Raw genomic sequence first — 19,357 nt, 5'->3', positions numbered from 1 at the left:
GTAATATCTAACACGGGTCTTTAGAATGGTGGGCGGTAAACAGAAGGGCTTAGATTTCTATATCTAATTTCTGTTATGTTTGCTTTCGTATTAGGTCCGATTCGGGTCTGCTAGGCCTTGTCTGAAAAACGGCTGCTGCAAAGTGCAACGGCGCAAAAGAAAAATTAAGATGGCCTCTGCGCATGTGCAGAATACTGAGGGACCAGCTCCTGTTGTTGCTCGACCTGTGCCTGCACGCCCAGTCCGACCCTCCAGCCTATCAGGGGTGCGGAAGGCGGGGCAGAGCCAGGAACATCCAGGGAGGCGAGCGGTTAGCGCTCTAGCTCTCCCAGACTCGAGGGCTATAAAGGTAGCGAGGAGGCAACCTATTGTGCGGTAAGGGGGACGGTGGCAGCTTCTCCCCACCCCGCTTGGCGCCATTCTCAGAGCATTCTGCTCTTCATTGTTTTATTTGCTGTAACCAGCTCTGTGAGCTTATGATCATTTTAACGCTTTTTTGTCATTCTGGAATAGCGTTTTTAAAAGGGGAATAGTTTGCTGTTTGTGCTAAAACTGATTTATCTAGTTGCACTCTGCTAAAAAAATCTGCATACCCACACGCACTGAGGGACCAGCTCCTGTTGTTGCTCGACCTGTGCCTGCACGCCCAGTCCGACCCTCCAGCCTATCACGGGTGCGGAAGGCGGGGCAGAGCCAGGAACATCCAGGGAGGCGAGCGGTTAGCGCTCTAGCTCTCCCAGACTCGAGGGCTATAAAGCAACTCGTCGGCCCAACGCGCAGTGTTGACGCGCAGTGTGGCGCCTACTCCTGCGCCTAAGACGAGCCAAAGACCAGCCCGTCTGCGCCCGTCCGCGACAGGACGGGGCTAGGGGCAGGGGGCTATGGCGGTCACTTCCATTTGCTCGGAGCCACTTCATCGCCCTGCTCTCTTGTATACCAGCAAGACCCTAATGGCTTTAAGCAGGTATGCCACAACACTGTGTTCCCATAGGGTAGCGAGTAGCCTGGAGGCACCATTTTCCTGCAAGGAATGCTTAACACAATTTTCCAGCCACGCTGTAATCACTCCGTGTCAAACTATATCTACCTCCTCTGTCCCCACCAAACACCAGACTATGTCGATTGTCAGTCCGCCTAATGACTCACCTCTAAACTGCAAGAACCTCTTGTGTAATGTTCGCTCATTAGTTACCCACTCTACCCAGGTCTGGGATCTCATAACATCAGAGAACCCACATCTTTGTTTCTTAACTGAGACTTGGCTGAAGCCTCACTCAGTTCCGGCCATAACTATGGGGGTGCCGTTAGGATACAAAATAGTAAGGATGGACCGGCCTATTAAAACTGGAGGTGGATTAGCCATTGTTTATAAACAGGAAATGGAGGTGGTTGTTACCGAGACCGTATGTAACCCACAAATGGAGCTCCTGATCTTTACTATCAACCCTAATTCTAGGGAAACCAGGAAGGGAGCATTAGTCTATCGACCCCCAGGTCCATCTGGGAATTTCTCCATTCAACTTGTTGAAACGTTGGCCCCCCACATGCAGGCGAATTCTGATTTCATCTTGGTAGGGGACTTTAATGTCCACAGCGAGATAACTACCTGTGTGGAGGCACAGACACTTTTGGCTGATTTGGCTACTCTTGGCTTTCATCAAATGAATCAGGGACCCACGCATTTAGCTGGCCATACTTTGGATCTTGTGTTATATAATTCCACCACCATAAAATGTTTGCCTCCCAGTCAAGTGGACTGGACTGATCACTCCATTATAGCATTCTATACTCGCTCTAATTACGAGGTTAAGGGCATCCAGAGGACCATGGCTGATGTCAGAAGACCCTGGAATAAATTAACACCAGAGAGCTTTAGGGAGAAATACACAGAACCCAATTGGGTCGAATGTGGAGACAATGTCACCACTACATTAGCTAAATTTAATGAAGCTGTAACCACAACTATTAATTATGTTGTTCCTTTTAGAACATATAAACCACGGCCTGCCCCTAAACAAGAAGTCTGGTTCACAGACGATCTCAGACAACTAAAGTTAATTGCGAGGAAATTAGAAAAACGATGGAGAGTAACACGTAAGGCAGAGGATAAAGAAAATCACAAGACTTCCCTAAAAAATTACCATAAAGCTATTCGGGCCGCCCGGAAACATCACATAGCAGCCCAATTATCAGCAGCTGGTAAAAATGCTAAAGTCCTCTATCAAATCCTACAGACCTTTATCAAGCCTGCAGCTTGTGAAACAGAGGGGATTGAGTCCCAGGAACTCTGCAACAATATCTCACAGTTCTTTGTTAGAAAAATAGAAGGCATTTACGCTAAGATCTTAGCCTCAAAATCCACCTCCAATAACATGAGAACTACTTACAGTATGGATCAGCCATACCTCAGCACAGCAGAAAACAAGGCTAGCAAGCTTGTTGAATTCCCCCCAATATCAATGGAGGACATAAGTACTCTAATCACCCAAACTAAGAGTGGATGCCCTTCGGATATTATTCCAGCACGGGTCATGTCACTTCTGAGGGATGATCTGGGTGCCGGAATTCGGCGGGTAGTCAATCTATCCTTGAGTACAGGGGAAGTCCCCCTAGACTGAAAGCATGCTCTGGTGAGGCCTCTACGGAAGAACAACTCCATTCCTTGGACCGACCTGACAAACCTGAGACCCATCTCTCTCCTCCCTTTTTTAGGGAAGCTCACTGAGAAGTTTGTTAACCGGCACTTATCCAAATACATCGAAAGTGCGGGGGGACTAGATCCATCCCAATCGGGTTTTAGGCCCAGGCACAGCACTGAGACCGCCTTGTTGTCCGTCGCTGACGATCTTCATATGCTTCAGGATAAGGGCTACTCCGTTATCCTGGGGCTTTTAGATCTGTCAGCGGCGTTTGACACTGCGTCACATGATATCATGACCGCCAGACTAGTTGACATCGGCCTGGGAGGCAAGGCGCTGGCCTGGTTAAGGAGTTTTTTCACCAAACGCACTCAAAGAGTCATACTGGGTCCTTACCAGTCAGAGGAGGTGGAGATCTCAAAGGGGGTGCCACAGGGCTCCTGCTTGAGCCCAACGTTATTTAACATCTACGTGGCACCCCTAGCTAACATCATGAGATCCCACGGGTTTATCCCCGTATCGTATGCAGACGATACACAACTCCTCTTTCCGTTTAAAATCATGACTCCTGAAGTGCGTAACTCCTTTGCCCAGGGGATGAAAGAAGTGGCATATTGGATGGCAGCAAACTTCCTTCAGTGTAACGTCTGTAAGACCGAGGTGATGCTCTTTGGGGATGCCAAACGTCTGTGGACTCCTGACTGGTGGCCTCAAGATCTAGGCCCAGTCCCTGAGCCCAAAGTGGTAGTGAAAGATCTAGGAGTTAAATTGGATCAAGAGCTCGCCCTTAAACCTCATGCTACTCAAGTGGTAAGCTCTTGTTTCCATGTTATTGGGCTTCTCCGAAGGGTGTTCCCCCTGTTACCTGATATCACCAGGAAAACATTAGTTCAGTCGCTCGTGTTGAGTAGACTGGATTACTGTAATGGTTTACTGCTAGCCGCCAATGAGGGGATCATTGCCAGACTACAAGTTGTGCAAAACACGGCTGCACGCCTCGTTCTCAATGCCCCGGCCCTGACTCCCTCAAAACCTCTACTCAATAAACTCCATTGGCTCACTGTGAAACAGAGGGTGATGTTTAAAACATGCTGCATCATCTACAAGTGCCTCACTGGTAAAGGTCCCGATTATTTAACCAAGAAATTCATTCCATACATCCCCTCAAGATCTCTGAGATCTGGAGACCGTGAATTGCTATGTGTCCCCAGATTCTGGAAGACACGACAAGGGGGAAGGGCTCTATCAGTAGCAGGCCCGAAGCTTTGGAATGAACTTCCTTATGAAATCAGATTATGTAAGGAACATTTTCCCTTCAGGAAAAAACTAAAAACTTTCCTGTTTAATTATTAGTCTGGTTGAGCATTTAACAACATAAGATAGGGCCTTTTGCTTTCTGATGCTGCCATAGGCGCGGAGATACTCCTCCGGGAGTCGATTCCCAGCGCAGTACAAGTTTGCAAATAAATAAACAGAATGGAAGTTCAGTCACAAGTGTATGGCCTATGTCTGGAGTGAGAGATGTCAAGGTCAGCCTGACCTGTAACATGAGTTGTGCCAAAGAGACTATTCTAAAAGCCTGGGAATGGATGGGAGAACTGAGCTCCAGAGGAGGAGCAAATTCATGACTGTGGAAGAATGTTGCAAATAATTTAACTAAGTATAAATTAAAATATTCTATGAAGTCATGTGAACCCGGAATGAATCAGGACATTTTACGAACTAGTTTGAGCTAAGAGGACAATGAGGTGATCATCACCACCCCTCCAATAGACCAATCAGAAGTTGATGTAGCCCCTAAAAGTTTCAATTTTGGGTATAGAAAGTTAGCGAAAAGGGTATAAATGGAGCCTGTGCTTATGATAAGGTGTGGCTTATTTGTGCACCGTTGCTCAGCAAGACATGCTGTCAGTTGAGACGATTTTTTTCTTCTTTATGGTGCAAAGACTTTGAACATTTTGGACTTTGGGGAAAAGGAACCAGACCATTGCGGGAATTCTATCTCGAGAGGGATAAGTCCGAGGAGGTTAGAGGGACAGACAGTCAGTTTGGGAACCTATCCTGTGATCTGCGGTTCATTTTCTGGTGAACCATTCTCATCATCGCCCTATGGCCAAGGGGTAATAAGTATGTTCCGTTCTCTATTTTCTCTGCTGAAATGCATTGAAATAACGTTTAAATGTATCTGCCTAATAAACCTTACTTAATTTCAATTTCTCGTCAACTGAATTTAGATAAAATGTTATGAAAATATAAACTCGAGTCTGTGGTTATTAGAATAAAAGTCATGATAAATAAATATTGAAGGTTTTAAATTGGGATTGAGCTGGACTTAATCACCATCAACTGATTCCTACTAGTAGGTCCATTGACCAAATAGCGGAGTACCTTGATGTTTTAGAACTGACAGCTATTCAAATTAAATGTATATAATGTATTTGGTTCTTGTATAGGTAATAAGGTACCCCGCATGTCTTGCAGCCCGTCTACTTATCACTGATCCAGAGAAAATTGAATGAGTGAGTGTTTTCAGTGTTATAGGCGCCACCAATGAGTATATGATAAGAGTTGTTCCTGGGTTAGTGACAAAAGGCAAGTGTTTTATGTTAGACCAGCTGCAACAGAGGCAGTGCTGTGACTGGTAGCATAACACAAAACTGAGCCTCCAAGAAAAATGTGCTGAGGGGCTCCTCTGATTCCAGAATCAGACAGAACTCTAGAGACTGAAGACTCAATGATAGATCCATTAATGGTTGTAGCACCCCTAGATCATACAGGATGGATGGGTCAACATTATGAAACTCGCTGTGGGCAGTGGAGCAAGCCACATTAAGGGGTCATCACAGTAAAATATGGAAGGGGCCTGTGGTTTCCGCGTATGACCTTGTAGCTGGCCCCCTACCAGCACTGAGAACTCAAGCTGCAAGAACCCTCGACCCAACAGAAGCCATATCAACTGGTCAGTACCATAAAGACCCAGGTTACCCCAACACCACACAAGCTCTTAAGTCTAGGGGTTAGTCTCTGAATGCTAGGATTACCCAGGCCTATAATGTATGAATTGAGACCCCCAGGAGTGTCCTCTACCTCATTGACTCGTTGTAATGAACACAGCATATAAGAAACAAGCTACAAACTGCAGAATATATACAAACCTTTCCCCAGAAGATAAGACTGGACTCTGGGCACAAAGCCATGTGTCTAGTAACCGCCTTGCTGCATCACTGCTACGACATCACTTAGGGTTGCATCTCAGTCCCACAAGGTATTAGAAACTTCAGTATTTCTGTTGGGGCGGCTCCTCAATAATGGCAGAGGAGCGTCACCACACTGGTCAGTCAGTCAGCGGTCAAGCAAAGAATAAATAAAATGATCGCCTACAGAATGAGCTGATGCCAGAAGTGTCGGGAGGTGCTGGGCCAGGCCATAGCCGGGAGGAGTGGTGGGTGCTCAGTAAGTGCCTATGTCTGTTTGGACGGCCGTCGTAGGCCCGCAAACAGATGTGTGCACTTAGGTTTCTCCAACTCAGCTGTGTTGTACAACCGGGTTTGAGAAACGTCAAAGGCTCCTAGTCACTGAGCGGCAAACCACACCACTCACACACATCCTGGGTCTGCTCTCATGCTAGGTATAGCATGCATACGCAGGAGCACAAATGCATGCATGGGGCTACATTTACACATGTTCAGTCATCTCATGGCACATTAAAGTCAGGGTGCCCCCCACACGGCTTTCCTACCTTTGCTGATGACTTTGGTGAGCCCTTGTTCTCAGGCAGTGGCAGGGTGTCATGTTCGCTCCATTGTGCTGTGTGAGCTTTGTCCGGTGCACCGGCGCTGCGGGACGAAAACAGGGAGAAATTATAGAAAATACTTTCCAGAACCCACCATGCATTTGTAGGCACTAAACTGAGATAAAAGCGCTTCCACTCACCAAATTACATGCCAGTGACTGAACCAGTTCTCTGGTTTAAATGTTATAGTTCCTCACCTCACACTATTGTTATTTCAAGGATTTTGGGTGCCCCAAGCAAGACAGACTTTGGGGTCCCCCGTTGAGAAAATCTTTGAATTTTATGACCAATTTCCTGATAATTCAAGCCTACATAATGCCAACAATGTTGAATTATATGTTTGTTTAAAGATGTCTTGCCTGGGGCCCCAGAGGTCCTTAAGATGACAATAGGTATAGAAAAATAAAATAGAGTCAGATGTAAAGATAGACAGAGAAGTTAAGAGAGCAACATAGATTAGACAGATTTCAAATAGAGAGAAAGTTCACTTTTCAAAGGGGGACTTTGGAGGGTAATTGCCCACTTTGCCCATGCGTTGAAACGTGTCTTCCTCACACAACTAAGCTAGCCCTCAAAGTGTTATTTGTGCTCACTCTAGAAAACACAGCTATCACTTGCTCATGTCACCGAGAATTCTTTCTAGATGGTACAGCTCTTCATCTCTAGGTTTATGACTTTTGGTTTTCACAAAGGGCAATTACAAGTAGTAAGGTTAGACTTTTCTCTCAGTTTAACTTCAGTTTTGGTCTTAAGTTTACCTGAGACTAGACTTTTGGTCTCAGTTAAACTTAAGACCAAAATTTAGATTAAACTGAGACAAAAGTCTAACTTTCCTACTCGTAAGTGCCCTTTGTGAATGCCAAAAGTCGTAAAGTTAGACTTTGGTCTCAGCTTACCTTTGTGGATCGGGCCAATCATGTTTAGTGTTACATGCTCTTTCTACAGAACTGTCTCCCCAAATTATACATTCTCATTCCTCAGACAGCAGTACTATCCTTCCAGAGGATCATGCCATCAACTCAGCAGAGAAAACCCTTCATATTTCACAAGCACTCACTTCAAACAGCAGAACTTCACTACTGGGCTAGCCCTTTAGATGATAGATGATTACACTCCAAACAGCAGAGCAATCCCCGTAGATCGCCCATGCAGGTCTGCCATTTTTAGAATAATTATCACCATGTGATTGTATGGGGAATGAGGGCATGGTGCCTTGGAGAGGGAGCGGTAGCGGATAGGAGGCGGTGGATGGACCTGCCACTGACCAGGCAATCACACTTATCTGCTGCATCATTCACTCCCTTGCTTACCTCCCTTCCCCCCACTCATTCCCCAGCACATATGAAGCCCTCTGGAGCAGCTGCCCAGGCCCTAGAGTGGACATAAACACCTAAATAGATTACAGTAGTGCACAGGCTGTACGCACAAGCTGGAACCAGGGCTGGACTGGCTGTTGCATTCATCGGGCGTTTCCCCGGGAGGCTGAAAGGATGAGGTCTGATTTTGCAGTGGTGGTGACGTTTTTTGTTACTGGGGGCCGGTTTTGCAGTGGTGCTACTATATCGGCCCCCAGTAACAAAAGCAGCAGGGGGTTGGTCCGTCAACATTGTCAGGGCTGGTTTGGGTTCCAGTCCGACCCTGACTGTAACGCAACTATGTGCAACTGTTTGCAGCTCACCGTAAGGTTCACCATTAGACAGTCGCTGATTACTGGGTGGCTGAGTAATGAGTGCCAAAACTGTGTGTCACATGGCAGTAGCATAGGAGTTGGCAGGTCTGCTTCTATACCTCTAGTGTTGACAGCGGATCTGCCGCCTTAGATGTCACATGGTACCGCCAAACAGGAGGACTATCCATTAGAAGGGTAATGAGACAGCAAAGCTCTTCCTCTGGTGTACTTTCATAGGCCCAGACACCAGGGCTATGTGTGCAGTGGATATGTGCCTCTACTGCAGGAGCAGTACTAACCCTTTACACCAGTGGTTCTTAACCTTTTGACTTATGTGGACCTCCACTTAATTATTACTGGAATCCGGGGACCTCCACTGAATCATGAATAGAATCTGGACATCCCCACTGAGTAACTATGAGAATCGTTGGCCCCAGCCTAAGCAATATCGATGATTTGAACCACAAAACAATGTACAAAAATATAGAAACAAGCATTTGTCAAATACACAAATGATGGCATGTTTAATTTATTTTACAAACACATTTTAAAAAGTAATTTTTTTAATTTTAATGGGAAGGTTGGGGCTTTTTTAAATTCAATTGAGGGCACCTATCGCCCATTCTATATCCTGTTTGATGCACTTGTACTGCTCCCATTATTCAATCTGAGGATGCCAATTTAATTTTTATCCTCCAATTTCAAATTCCTTCATATTTACGTGACCTTTTAAAATGTTCAATTTAACATTTTGCTTCTTTATTAACATACAATTCATAAATGTGTTCGTATTATTTCATTGTCTAAGCAGTCGTGGACCCCTGAATAGGCATTGCAGGCCTCTAGGGGTCCCCGGAAACCCCTGCTGTAGACGTTAAAAGCCAGACAGCTGCACTATCCCTGATCCCTGTGAAGATGCATGCCTCTTCCACTGGCAGCAGAGCTATGCCTGCAGAGGATGCATACCTTTACTGCAGAGCTAAGTCTGCAGATCATAGATGCTCAGACATCTATCAGCAGAGCTATCCCATTGTCTGTCCTACTTTGTAAGTGGGGCTGCGGCCCATGTATTTGGCTCGGGAGGAGAAGGCCTCTTGAAAGCCCAGGAGATAAGGTGAGGGGACATTGCAATGAAATGTTTAACATTTACAAACCTCTCACAATCTTTCCTGAAACAGCCTCAAATTTAATTTAAAACATTTAAATTAAATTAAATTGCTGTCACCAACTGCGCCCCAAAAATAGTTCCCTTTTGCTTCAGCTGTAACCAGAATAGAACAGAAAGTGTTGGTTTCTAAAGATATGAAGAACTAATCAGTGCCTCACAGGCTTGTCCATGTTCAAGAGTCTACACTTGAGGTGTCAAAGGGACAAAGAAAAAGTATGCTATCCTAGAAAAAGTAATATAGAAATACCAGAAAGAAATTAAGCATAGAGAGAGGTCATAGTTTATCCGTGCTGAAAGGATTTATAGACAGGGAGGAGTATATTCGTATGCAAGAATATTTGATGGAAACTTTAGAGAAGGAGCACCCAGAAAGGTACCATCACAGGAGAGTATCTCACTATTAGACACCTCAAGGGTAGGCTCTCGAACAATGATAGTGGAAACTACTACCAAGACAGAGAGTGGACCTCATAGTTTTTTTTAGAAGAACTGAAGAAATGAGGTTTTATAGAGAATGCTTTGATCAGGGAACCAACCAAGATAGATCATTAAGTGAAGAAAAAGGGGTGGTAAAAGTGGACTAGGAGAAGAAAGATGAAGCGTAAGAGCAAAAAAAGGTCAATGGTAAGAGAGAAGCTGAAACAACAGTACACATGTTTGTGAATCTCTCCTCTAGACTATTAGTAAGTAAAAGAAAATATGTTTTGTAAATGATTCTTATTTGCCACGGCCCTGTAATTAATTTGAATTGAAGACTTATTTTTATCAGGTTTATTAGACTAATGACGTTAAAGAAACATTTTGCCACTGTGCCAAAGAGGCACACTGGAATAGCTATCACTCCAAATATATCCAAAATAATTAAGGATCTACATGATACACATGTTCTTTTAAACTCAGATGATTCTTCGCCGCCTGATTTAGTCAGGGGCCTTAATATTGAAGAATGTGTCGTATACAGGGGCGGCTCCTCCATTAGGGCGGAGGGGCGATGCCCCACTGCTTTCTCACAGTTCGAGAAGCAGAAACATAGAATGGTAGTTTTATCATTTTATGTTTCTGCTTCTCACACTGCGTGAAAGCAGAAGTGCCTGGTTGGGGCGGGCAGGTGGGCTGGTCTGCTGGAAAGCAGTTGAGGCGTGGCTAGCCCAATGCTGTGGGTCCTGACTCTGGGGCTGACCAAACCAGTCAATGCACACTCTCCCATACAAAAAATGGCCTCCTATAGGCGCCAAGCTGGCGCATCTCCACCAATCGTAACACTGCCATTGCAGTGTTGTGATTGGCTTAGGGGAGGGAAGGGAGGCTGCCTGTGGAAAATGCAGACCCAGCCAGGAGCAGCAGGAAAACGCTGGACCCGACCAGGAGCTGAGGCGGCGCGTGACCCGGGGGAAAGTACGTTTTTTTATTGGAATTAAACCTGTCCCACTTCCCCTCCCCCCACAAACCTGCGTGACCCCTTGTCATGCCGGCTGCGACTATTTGCATATGCCCTGGGAAATAAATGGCAGCACAAGCTTGAAAAGTGCTGTCACCCTCTCCTACCCAGCTCTTTTTGTGCCAAAAGACAACATACCTGCTGTATTATCGACTTTCGTATTGTTACTGTTTAAAAGTTTGTTGACATGATTTAGGGGTCATTAAATCTTTGTGCAGTGCTTCGACCCCCATTGGGGTCCAAGTTTGCGCTTTTAGGAACATCATGTTATTAATCACGTGGGGGGCTCCTGCAGTTGAGCTTCAAACATTTCTTGCAGTGTCTTTAAAGTCCGATGCGCTAGTACCCTGTGAGAGATCGGGCTTGCTGCTTCTTTATTATTTGTGTTGTGTTCCCTTCATGTTTACTTTACCATAGCCATCTGAGCAGAATCTGGAAACCTGAAGTGAGGTGAAATGTAGAACCTGTGTGTCACGCTAACAAGGCCTTCATTTTACACATGACCTAACACAAAAGCGCCCTGATTCACGTGACAAGGTCATACATTTATCACCAATGGCTCAGTTCCTTTTGAGAGCCCTCGGTAAATGAAATGTTAGCGCCCAGATGTAAGCATTGCTTGTTACAAGGGAGGGACCTAGGCGAATGTCAGCCTGGTTTGGCAGTTAAGTAAAGCCAGGCAGGGGAAACCAAGTGATTTTGGGCAGTTAGCCGGAACGGAGTTTCGGTTCACAATGTTCACACATGCCTTGTATGCTGTACAATTTTTATACCTTGGCAGGAACATGCTGTTTGTGTGCACACCGCTGGTGGTTATTAATTTAAGTCCTATTGCACACCAGGCCAAAACTCCCTTAATTAAATCTGAATATCGGCGCTTAGCAGCGCTTTCTTGCAGAACACGGCGCTGAGTGCACTGACATGTTCTCCCTCACCAGCAGCATCTTGAGTGCGCTACAGAGGAGTGACTGGTGTTCGAGTGGTCAGTGTGTGCTAACTGGTGAATGCTGCAGCAATGCCCGAGTTTAGTGGGAGGTCAGTAGATGTAACATTTATTAGGGTGCGGGGACCGCATGAGGACGTGTGTTGTTTCCATGTGTGGCAACTCCACCAGTAGAAACAATAACATGGGAAGCCTTTGCTGTTACATGCAGGAATTTTTTACACACAGTACTACCTAAATGCATTCATATTTTCTGCACTTTTTTTAAATGGCGTTTCTTGCATGAACAGCACTGATGTGGCACTAGAGGATCTCTAGTGTCATCCCTTACCGGGCACACAAATATTTGTCTTCCCACACAAAGAAGACTTTCAATCCAGTGTTTCAATTGTTCATGAAATTTATTTTATATTTGTAGAAAAATTTATCATCATCATTTTATGTTGTTCGTTCAATATGATTCTCATGTTTGTAAATCAGACATTGTCATAATAAGGCATCCATTGCATTTCGGGCATTATATAGCATGCCCTTCATCAGGGAAATAGACACTGTAAAACAAGGAATAATAAAATCATATCATCAAAAAGGTTCTGTGTGAGTCTTATTAACATCAATCAATCATAACATAAACAATACAAGGTCTGCTTGATGTGTGCTTATAAATCAATATGAACTGTGTGTGAATCACATGCTGTGGTTAGTATTAGTGAAAAAACAGAAAGAATCTTCTCAAAGAAAAATGCTCTAACTCACATGGCTGGGTCTCTAACAATACTTGTAGTTCTGCAAATCAAAAATGAAGCAGTGTTACAAAAACAGCCTCAAATGGTGGGGCAGTTCATAAGGCAAAAACATTCTAACATCCAGGCTGATGGTCTATAAAGTCCCTCACAACTAACCTTGCTCAAGAATAGGCGCGCGATTACGTCCTTCTCTCCTCGTGCTCCGCGATGGCTCAATGAAGTGCCAATCGCGTTCACCTATTTAACCTGAATTCTGGTCATGTGACTAGTCACATGGCATGGCCATAGAAGAAAGACTCATTATCGAGGGTAGCAGAGTATGCTGTCTTAAGTAATACCCGAGACATTGATCTAAATGCTGGTTATCATGATGAGTGGCCTAGAGAGCCGGTTGTGAAAAAATTCTAGAAAATGATTGAAAAGGATATGTATAAGCTAACGAAATTAAAAAAATATATTAGGTTAAAAAAATTGAAAATGGTTAGAAAGAAATACCGGGAATCGAACTAATCACTACTGAGATGTTAGATGAGCTGTTCTATGGTTAGTGCTATTGTAGAAAGTGAAGAAATGGAAAAGAATATAAGAGGTGTAAGTGTCAGATGTGTATATGAACTCACATAGTATACACAAGGAACAGTCAGGGGAGCAATTAATTATAGGTAACATGCAAATTCAATTCTTTCATTTAACCCCGATGGTTTCTGGCAGGATAAATTTTGTATCCAATAGTTCTCTCTCTGCAGAAGGTATTTGGAATTGTCTCTGCCTTCTACTTTCTGGACCGTTTCAAGGATGATGAATTTGATCTGGGAGATGTTATGATGTTCTTCAACAAAATGGGAGGATAATGCAGATTTCATATTTTTCAAACGAATGTTGGACTTGTGTTCAGTTAAACGTACTTTGATTCGACGTTCCGTCTTACCAACATACATTTTGCCACAAGGACATCTGATTCCATAAATGACATTACTCGATTCACAGGTGGCATTCACCTTTAGTTTAATGGGGTAACCTTTTGAAGGATGACAGAATGTGTTACCACGGATTACATTGTTGCAACTTGTAATCCGTGGTAACACATTCTGTCATCCTTCAAAAGGAAGAACATCATAACATCTCCCAGATCAAATTCATCATCCTTGAAACGGTCCAGAAAGTAGAAGGCAGAGACAATTCCAAATACCTTCTGCAGAGAGAGAACTATTGGATACAAAATTTATCCTGCCAGAAACCATCGGGGTTAAATGAAAGAATTGAATTTGCATGTTACCTATAATTAATTGCTCCCCTGACTGTTCCTTGTGTATACTATGTGAGTTCATATACACATCTGACACTTACACCTCTTATATTCTTTTCCATTTCTTCACTTTCTACAATAGCACTAACCATAGAACAGCTCATCTAACATCTCAGTAGTGATTAGTTCGATTCCCGGTATTTCTTTCTAACCATTTTCAATTTTTTTAACCTAATATATTTTTTTAATTTCGTTAGCTTATACATATCCTTTTCAATCATTTTCTAGAATTTTTTCACAACCGGCTCTCTAGGCCACTCATCATGATAACCAGCATTTAGATCAATGTCTCGGGTATTACTTAAGACAGCATACTCTGCTACCCTCGATAATGAGTCTTTCTTCTATGGCCATGCCATGTGACTAGTCACATGACCAGAATTCAGGTTAAATAGGTGAACGCGATTGGCACTTCATTGAGCCATCGCGGAGCACGAGGAGAGAAGGACGTAATCGCGCGCCTATTCTTGAGCAAGGTTAGTTGTGAGGGACTTTATAGACCATCAGCCTGGATGTTAGAATGTTTTTGCCTTATGAACTGCCCCACCATTTGAGGCTGTTTTTGTAACACTGCTTCATTTTTGATTTGCAGAACTACAAGTATTGTTAGAGACCCAGCCATGTGAGTTAGAGCATTTTTCTTTGAGAAGATTCTTTCTGTTTTTTCACTAATACTAACCACAGCATGTGATTCACACACAGTTCATATTGATTTATAAGCACACATCAAGCAGACCTTGTATTGTTTATGTTATGATTGATGTTAATAAGACTCACACAGAACCTTTTTGATGATATGATTTTATTATTCCTTGTTTTACAGTGTCTATTTCCCTGATGAAGGGCATGCTATATAATGCCCGAAATGCAATGGATGCCTTATTATGACAATGTCTGATTTACAAACATGAGAATCATATTGAACGAACAACATAAAATGATGATGATAAATTTTTCTACAAATATAAAATAAATTTCATGAACAATTGAAACACTGGATTGAAAGTCTTCTTTGTGTGGGAAGACAAATATTTGTGTGCCCGGTAAGGGATGACACTAGAGATCCTCTAGTGCCACATCAGTGCTGTGTATCTCGACGTCGCAGGACCCTCGACGCCACCTTACGGTGCACCAAAAAAAAAAAAAAAAAACGACTAACTGTTGAACTTTGAGAGATAACAAATCGCTGTGCATTTATCCAATTCCAAATATTGTTTCTTGCATGAAAACAGAAAATTAATTTAAGGAAATAGTGTCATCATATTGATGTACAGCCCTGCACAGTCAATGAATGTATTTATTGTATAGTTTAAACCATTACAGTGTATCAGTGTTTAAAAGTTAATATAGGCAGATGATAACATCAGCATATACAAAGATTCTATGTCAGGACAGGAGGCTCCGATTATGCTTTCTCATTTCTTTAATGAAATGCTCAGCAGCCAATCAAAAAACAAAACTACAAATCCCATGAACACTTGGGAATGACCCTAGAGGAAACACTATATAAGGTCCACATATCAGTCCTTCTTCCTCTTTCTTTGCTGCTCCGCAGCCAGTTAAGTCACTTTACCTTTCTTGCATTGCATGTATTGGTATTGTTGTTATTGACTTATTGTGTACACTTGCCTTAAATTTCGCGGCTTGTGTTATTCTGTGCGCAGCGCTTGTGTACCCTTGCTCGGCGCCGTTCTTTTGTGCGTCCGTTGCGACGTGTCTTCCTGGGAGCGTGTGTTCACCTCCCTGCACTTGGCCGCTTTGTTGTGCCCGGTTGCTTGGGGGAGTGGGAGCAGGGGTCGTCGGCTTCTTGGGAGAGCACGAGCGCTCTCGAGCCGGTGTTTCAGAGGCAGCAGCGTCGCGCATGCGCACTGCTTGTTTCCGGTTTCTGGCTGTTCGCCTCACGCCGGTCGAGTGAAGGAACGCTTCTCACCAGCGCTCACGCCCACAGCCCTGAACTTTCGACCCCGTCGACGCCGGAGCACAGGAAAGTGCTGTGGTAGTTATTTCTGTGCATAGGCTCTGCCTAGAGTGAGTTTGGCAGGCTTTTCTCCCTCCACATTCGAATTTTGTTAAATTGAGTTTGGTCCGTGCCTTTCTCAGTCAGCCTGCTTGGGGTTGTCACTCCCCCTTATTGGTATCCTTGATACTCCATACTTAGTCAGTCATCTTGTGGGCATTGAATTTCTGCACTTAAGTGCGATGTCTGAGTACTATGACGCAGATGATGACTGCTTTTATGACGAGGAGGAGGATGACTCCATGGAATATAACCTAGTGGAGGAATTAGACAAAGGTGTTCAACTTTCGGTGAATAAGGCTCTGGTTCGGGCTATTAATCCCCTCAAACGTCACCTGAATGAATATGCTATTCAACAGGGTTGGTTACCGCCTTCCCAGAAGTCTGCGAAGTCTCCTCACAAGCCTCATAAATTAGATTTTCAACGGTTGGCGAAGGTTTTGGCTTCAGAAAAATCAAAAACTTCTGTGTCACAATATTTGGAGGATTCGGATCCTGCTCAGGCCTCCTCTGGTCACGACACTTCACCTCCTAAGAAGCGCCTTCGCAAGGAGCACTTTGTTGACGCTCCCGAGCGTCCTATTCTTCTGAATTTCGAACCGGAGGATATTATTCATCCGAATTCGACTTCTTGGTTACCTGCTCCAGCGGTGGCAGCCTACCTGGAGGCGCATGTCCGCCAGCCCTTTGAGGCGCCAGTCCGAGCTCGGCTTCGCTCGGAGTGCCCGAGGCCGGACCTGGCAGACCATATTGCAGAGACTCCAGAGGTGGACCCTATGATGGTCACCTACCGTAAAAAATACTCTAAAGACCCAAAGAAGGGCCTGGACCGTTCCTGGCGGTCTTGTCAGGATAAGTTAATGGACATGTTGGGTCCCCTATCTAAGATCCTAGACCTGGGTTTCAAGGCCAAGGAAGCCTCGGCGACAGTTAACCCTGACGAACTCATAGAATGGGCCCAGAGGGCCGTATGCATGTTTGGGAACGTTAATTGTGCCATTTCAGCAGAACGTCGTCGATCCATTCTCCTTAAACTAGATCCAAAGTTGGCGGCATTGGCAACCTCTGAGGCCGGTCCGGAAGCGCAGGGCCTTCTGTTTGGACAGCCCTTCTTAAAGGAGTTGACTAAATTTGTGTCTGCCTTCAGTGGCATAGATAAAGCGCAGGCATCTTTGCGCCGGGCCATGCGTCCGGTTTTCACCAAGGCCGGACGACAAAGGGGACGATCGTTCGGCCGTGGATCTCAACAACAGTCCCAGAGAGGTGGCTCGCAGCAACGTGGTGGTCAATACGACTCTGGCTACTCCACCCGCGCCAACTTCTATCCTTCCCGTAAAGGAAAAGGACAATACGGCAAGGGACGTTCTGGTGGCCACCAAGGCCAATATCAAGATTCCGGAGCTACAGGTGAGCTTAATTCAAGCATGCGATGTAATGTTGGGGGGCAGAGTGCAATATTTTCTGAACAATTGGCGCATGATCTCCAACGATGCTTGGGTGTTAGAAACCGTTCAAGGTTTCAAGATAGAGTTCTATCATCCAATACATCAAACCTGTCTGCCGACCCCTCTACTTTTTTCCAGTCACTCTCAGACTTGTCTGTCGGAGGAGATAGAGGTGCTCCTCTCCAAAGGGGCGATTGTTCCTAACCAACGCCATCCACGGAGCTTTGTCAGTTCAGTCTTTCTAGTCGAGAAAAAAGGAGGCGGGTCTCGCCTAGTTCTCAACCTGAAGGACTTCAACAGCGGGGTGATATACAGGCACTTCAAGATGGAGGGTATCCATCTTCTGCGGGATCTCCTACGGGAAGGGGATTGGATGGTTCGTCTGGACCTGAAAGATGCTTATTTATCTATCCCGATTTACAAGCCCCATCGCAGATTCCTCCAGTTTCAATGGCTGAATCAATGGTACGAATATCAGGTTCTCCCATTCGGCCTTTCGTCAGCACCATGGTGCTTCACAAAATTGCTGAGGCCGGTTGTAGAGCATCTTCGTTCCAGGGGGGTCCGTTTGATTATTTACCTGAACGACATTCTTTTTATGGCGGATTGCCCTCTCAAGCTTCTGCAACACCTGGAGTGGTCCATCACACTCTTGCAGTCTCTGGGTTTTCTGGTCAATGTTCCCAAGTCGGTTTTGGTTCCCACTCAGTCTATCGATTTTCTGGGGTTTCAAATAGATTCATTGACTTGTCAGCTTCTCTTGCCCAATCAGAAGCTCCGCTACATTCGGAGAGAGTTGACATCTGTTATTTCCAAACAGACTGTGTCACTGAGGTCGTTGGCACGAGTGGTAGGTCTTCTAGCGTCTTCAATTCAGGCGATTTTTCCAGGTCCTCTACATTACCGGGCGATGCAACGCCTGAAGATTCAGCATCTTCGGAAAGGTCTCCGCTATTCAGATCAAATTCCTCTCTCAGAGGAGGTGCGGATGGAGATGCAGTGGTGGCTGGACCACATGGAGGCCTGGAACGGTCGAGCCCTATTCGGTTCGTCTCCAGAACTGGTGATCGAATCGGATGCTAGTCGATGGGGTTGGGGAGCCCGTTGCGGGTCGGTCTCGACGGGGGTTCGTTGGTCACCCCAGGAGTTGTCTCTCCATATCAATTGTCTGGAACTCCTGGCGGGTTCCTTTGCGATTCGGTGTTTTTCCCCCCTGCAAGCGAACTGTTGCATTCTTCTCCGAATGGACAACGTGTCGGCAGTCCGCTATGTCAACAAACTGGGCGGGACACGGTCCAAGATTTTAGCGGAGATTGCCAAGGATTTTTGGCATTTTTGCCTCCACCGGAAGATCACGGTTATTGCAGAGTATCTCCTGGGCCGCAACAATCAGGTTGCGGATTGGCACTCCCGACATCTTCGGGATTTCAGCGACTGGAGACTTCACCCTCGAGTCTTCCGCGCCATTCTTCGTCACTGGGGACAGTGTCACCTGGACCTTTTTGCCTCTCGCCTCAATGCGCAGCTTCCCCAGTTTTACAGCTGGAGACCGGACCCCTTAGCTCTAGCCACAGATGCCTTTCTCCAGCAGTGGCCATCGACTCTTTGCTATGCATTTCCCCCATTTATGATGCTTCCCAGAGTTCTTGCTTACACCAAACGCTTTCGAGCGGAGCTGATTCTGATTGCTCCCTTGTGAAAGGCTCAAGCGTGGTTCCCGGTTCTCTTGGAAATGTGCTGTGCACCTCTCCTCCTTCTTCCCCTGAAGCGGAATCTATTGCAGGATCCTCTCGGAGATCCGCATCCCCTCATTCTCGCCGGCACTCTCCAGTTGCTAGCATGGCGAATCTCGGGGAGCGTTGGTCGGTCCCAGGCATTTCTAGCGAAGCTGCCAACTTCATTAATAACGCCTGGTCTCCCAATACCCACAAGCGGTATCGAGGAGCCTGGAAACGCTGGTGTGATTGGTGTGTTCAACGGGAGGTTGATCCCGTTTCGGCGGATATCAGTCTAGTCATTAATTTCTTAACTTCATTGGCCACCTCCGGTCTAGCATATCGGACCGTTAGTAGTTTTCGGTCAGCCATTTCTGCGGGCCATGTCCACATTGATGGTAAGCCTGTTGGGGAACATCATTTACTTTCTAAACTACTGAAAGGAATTCGCTTTGCGAAACCTCCCACACCAAAATAT

At 45.2% G+C, this 19,357-nt stretch overlaps 1 protein-coding gene across 1 annotated transcript in view; it reads right to left on the bottom strand.

Annotated features, from left to right (window-relative positions):
* CRYBG2 (crystallin beta-gamma domain containing 2) overlaps window positions 1-19,357 on the bottom strand; it is a 467,695-nt gene that overhangs the window by 285,999 nt on the left and 162,339 nt on the right. The window contains exon 2 of the mRNA XM_086957632.1: window positions 6,379-6,475. Coding sequence (XP_086813758.1) covers window positions 6,379-6,475 — 97 coding nt within the window. The remainder of the gene's footprint in view (window positions 1-6,378; window positions 6,476-19,357) is intronic.

The sequence above is a fragment of the Lissotriton vulgaris genome, chromosome 2_1 (assembly GCF_964263255.1).
Source record: "Lissotriton vulgaris chromosome 2_1, aLisVul1.2, whole genome shotgun sequence".
Lineage (NCBI taxonomy): Eukaryota > Metazoa > Chordata > Amphibia > Caudata > Salamandridae > Lissotriton > Lissotriton vulgaris.
Note: the sequence above shows the minus strand (reverse complement) of the source record. Positions and strands in the feature narration are given on the sequence as shown.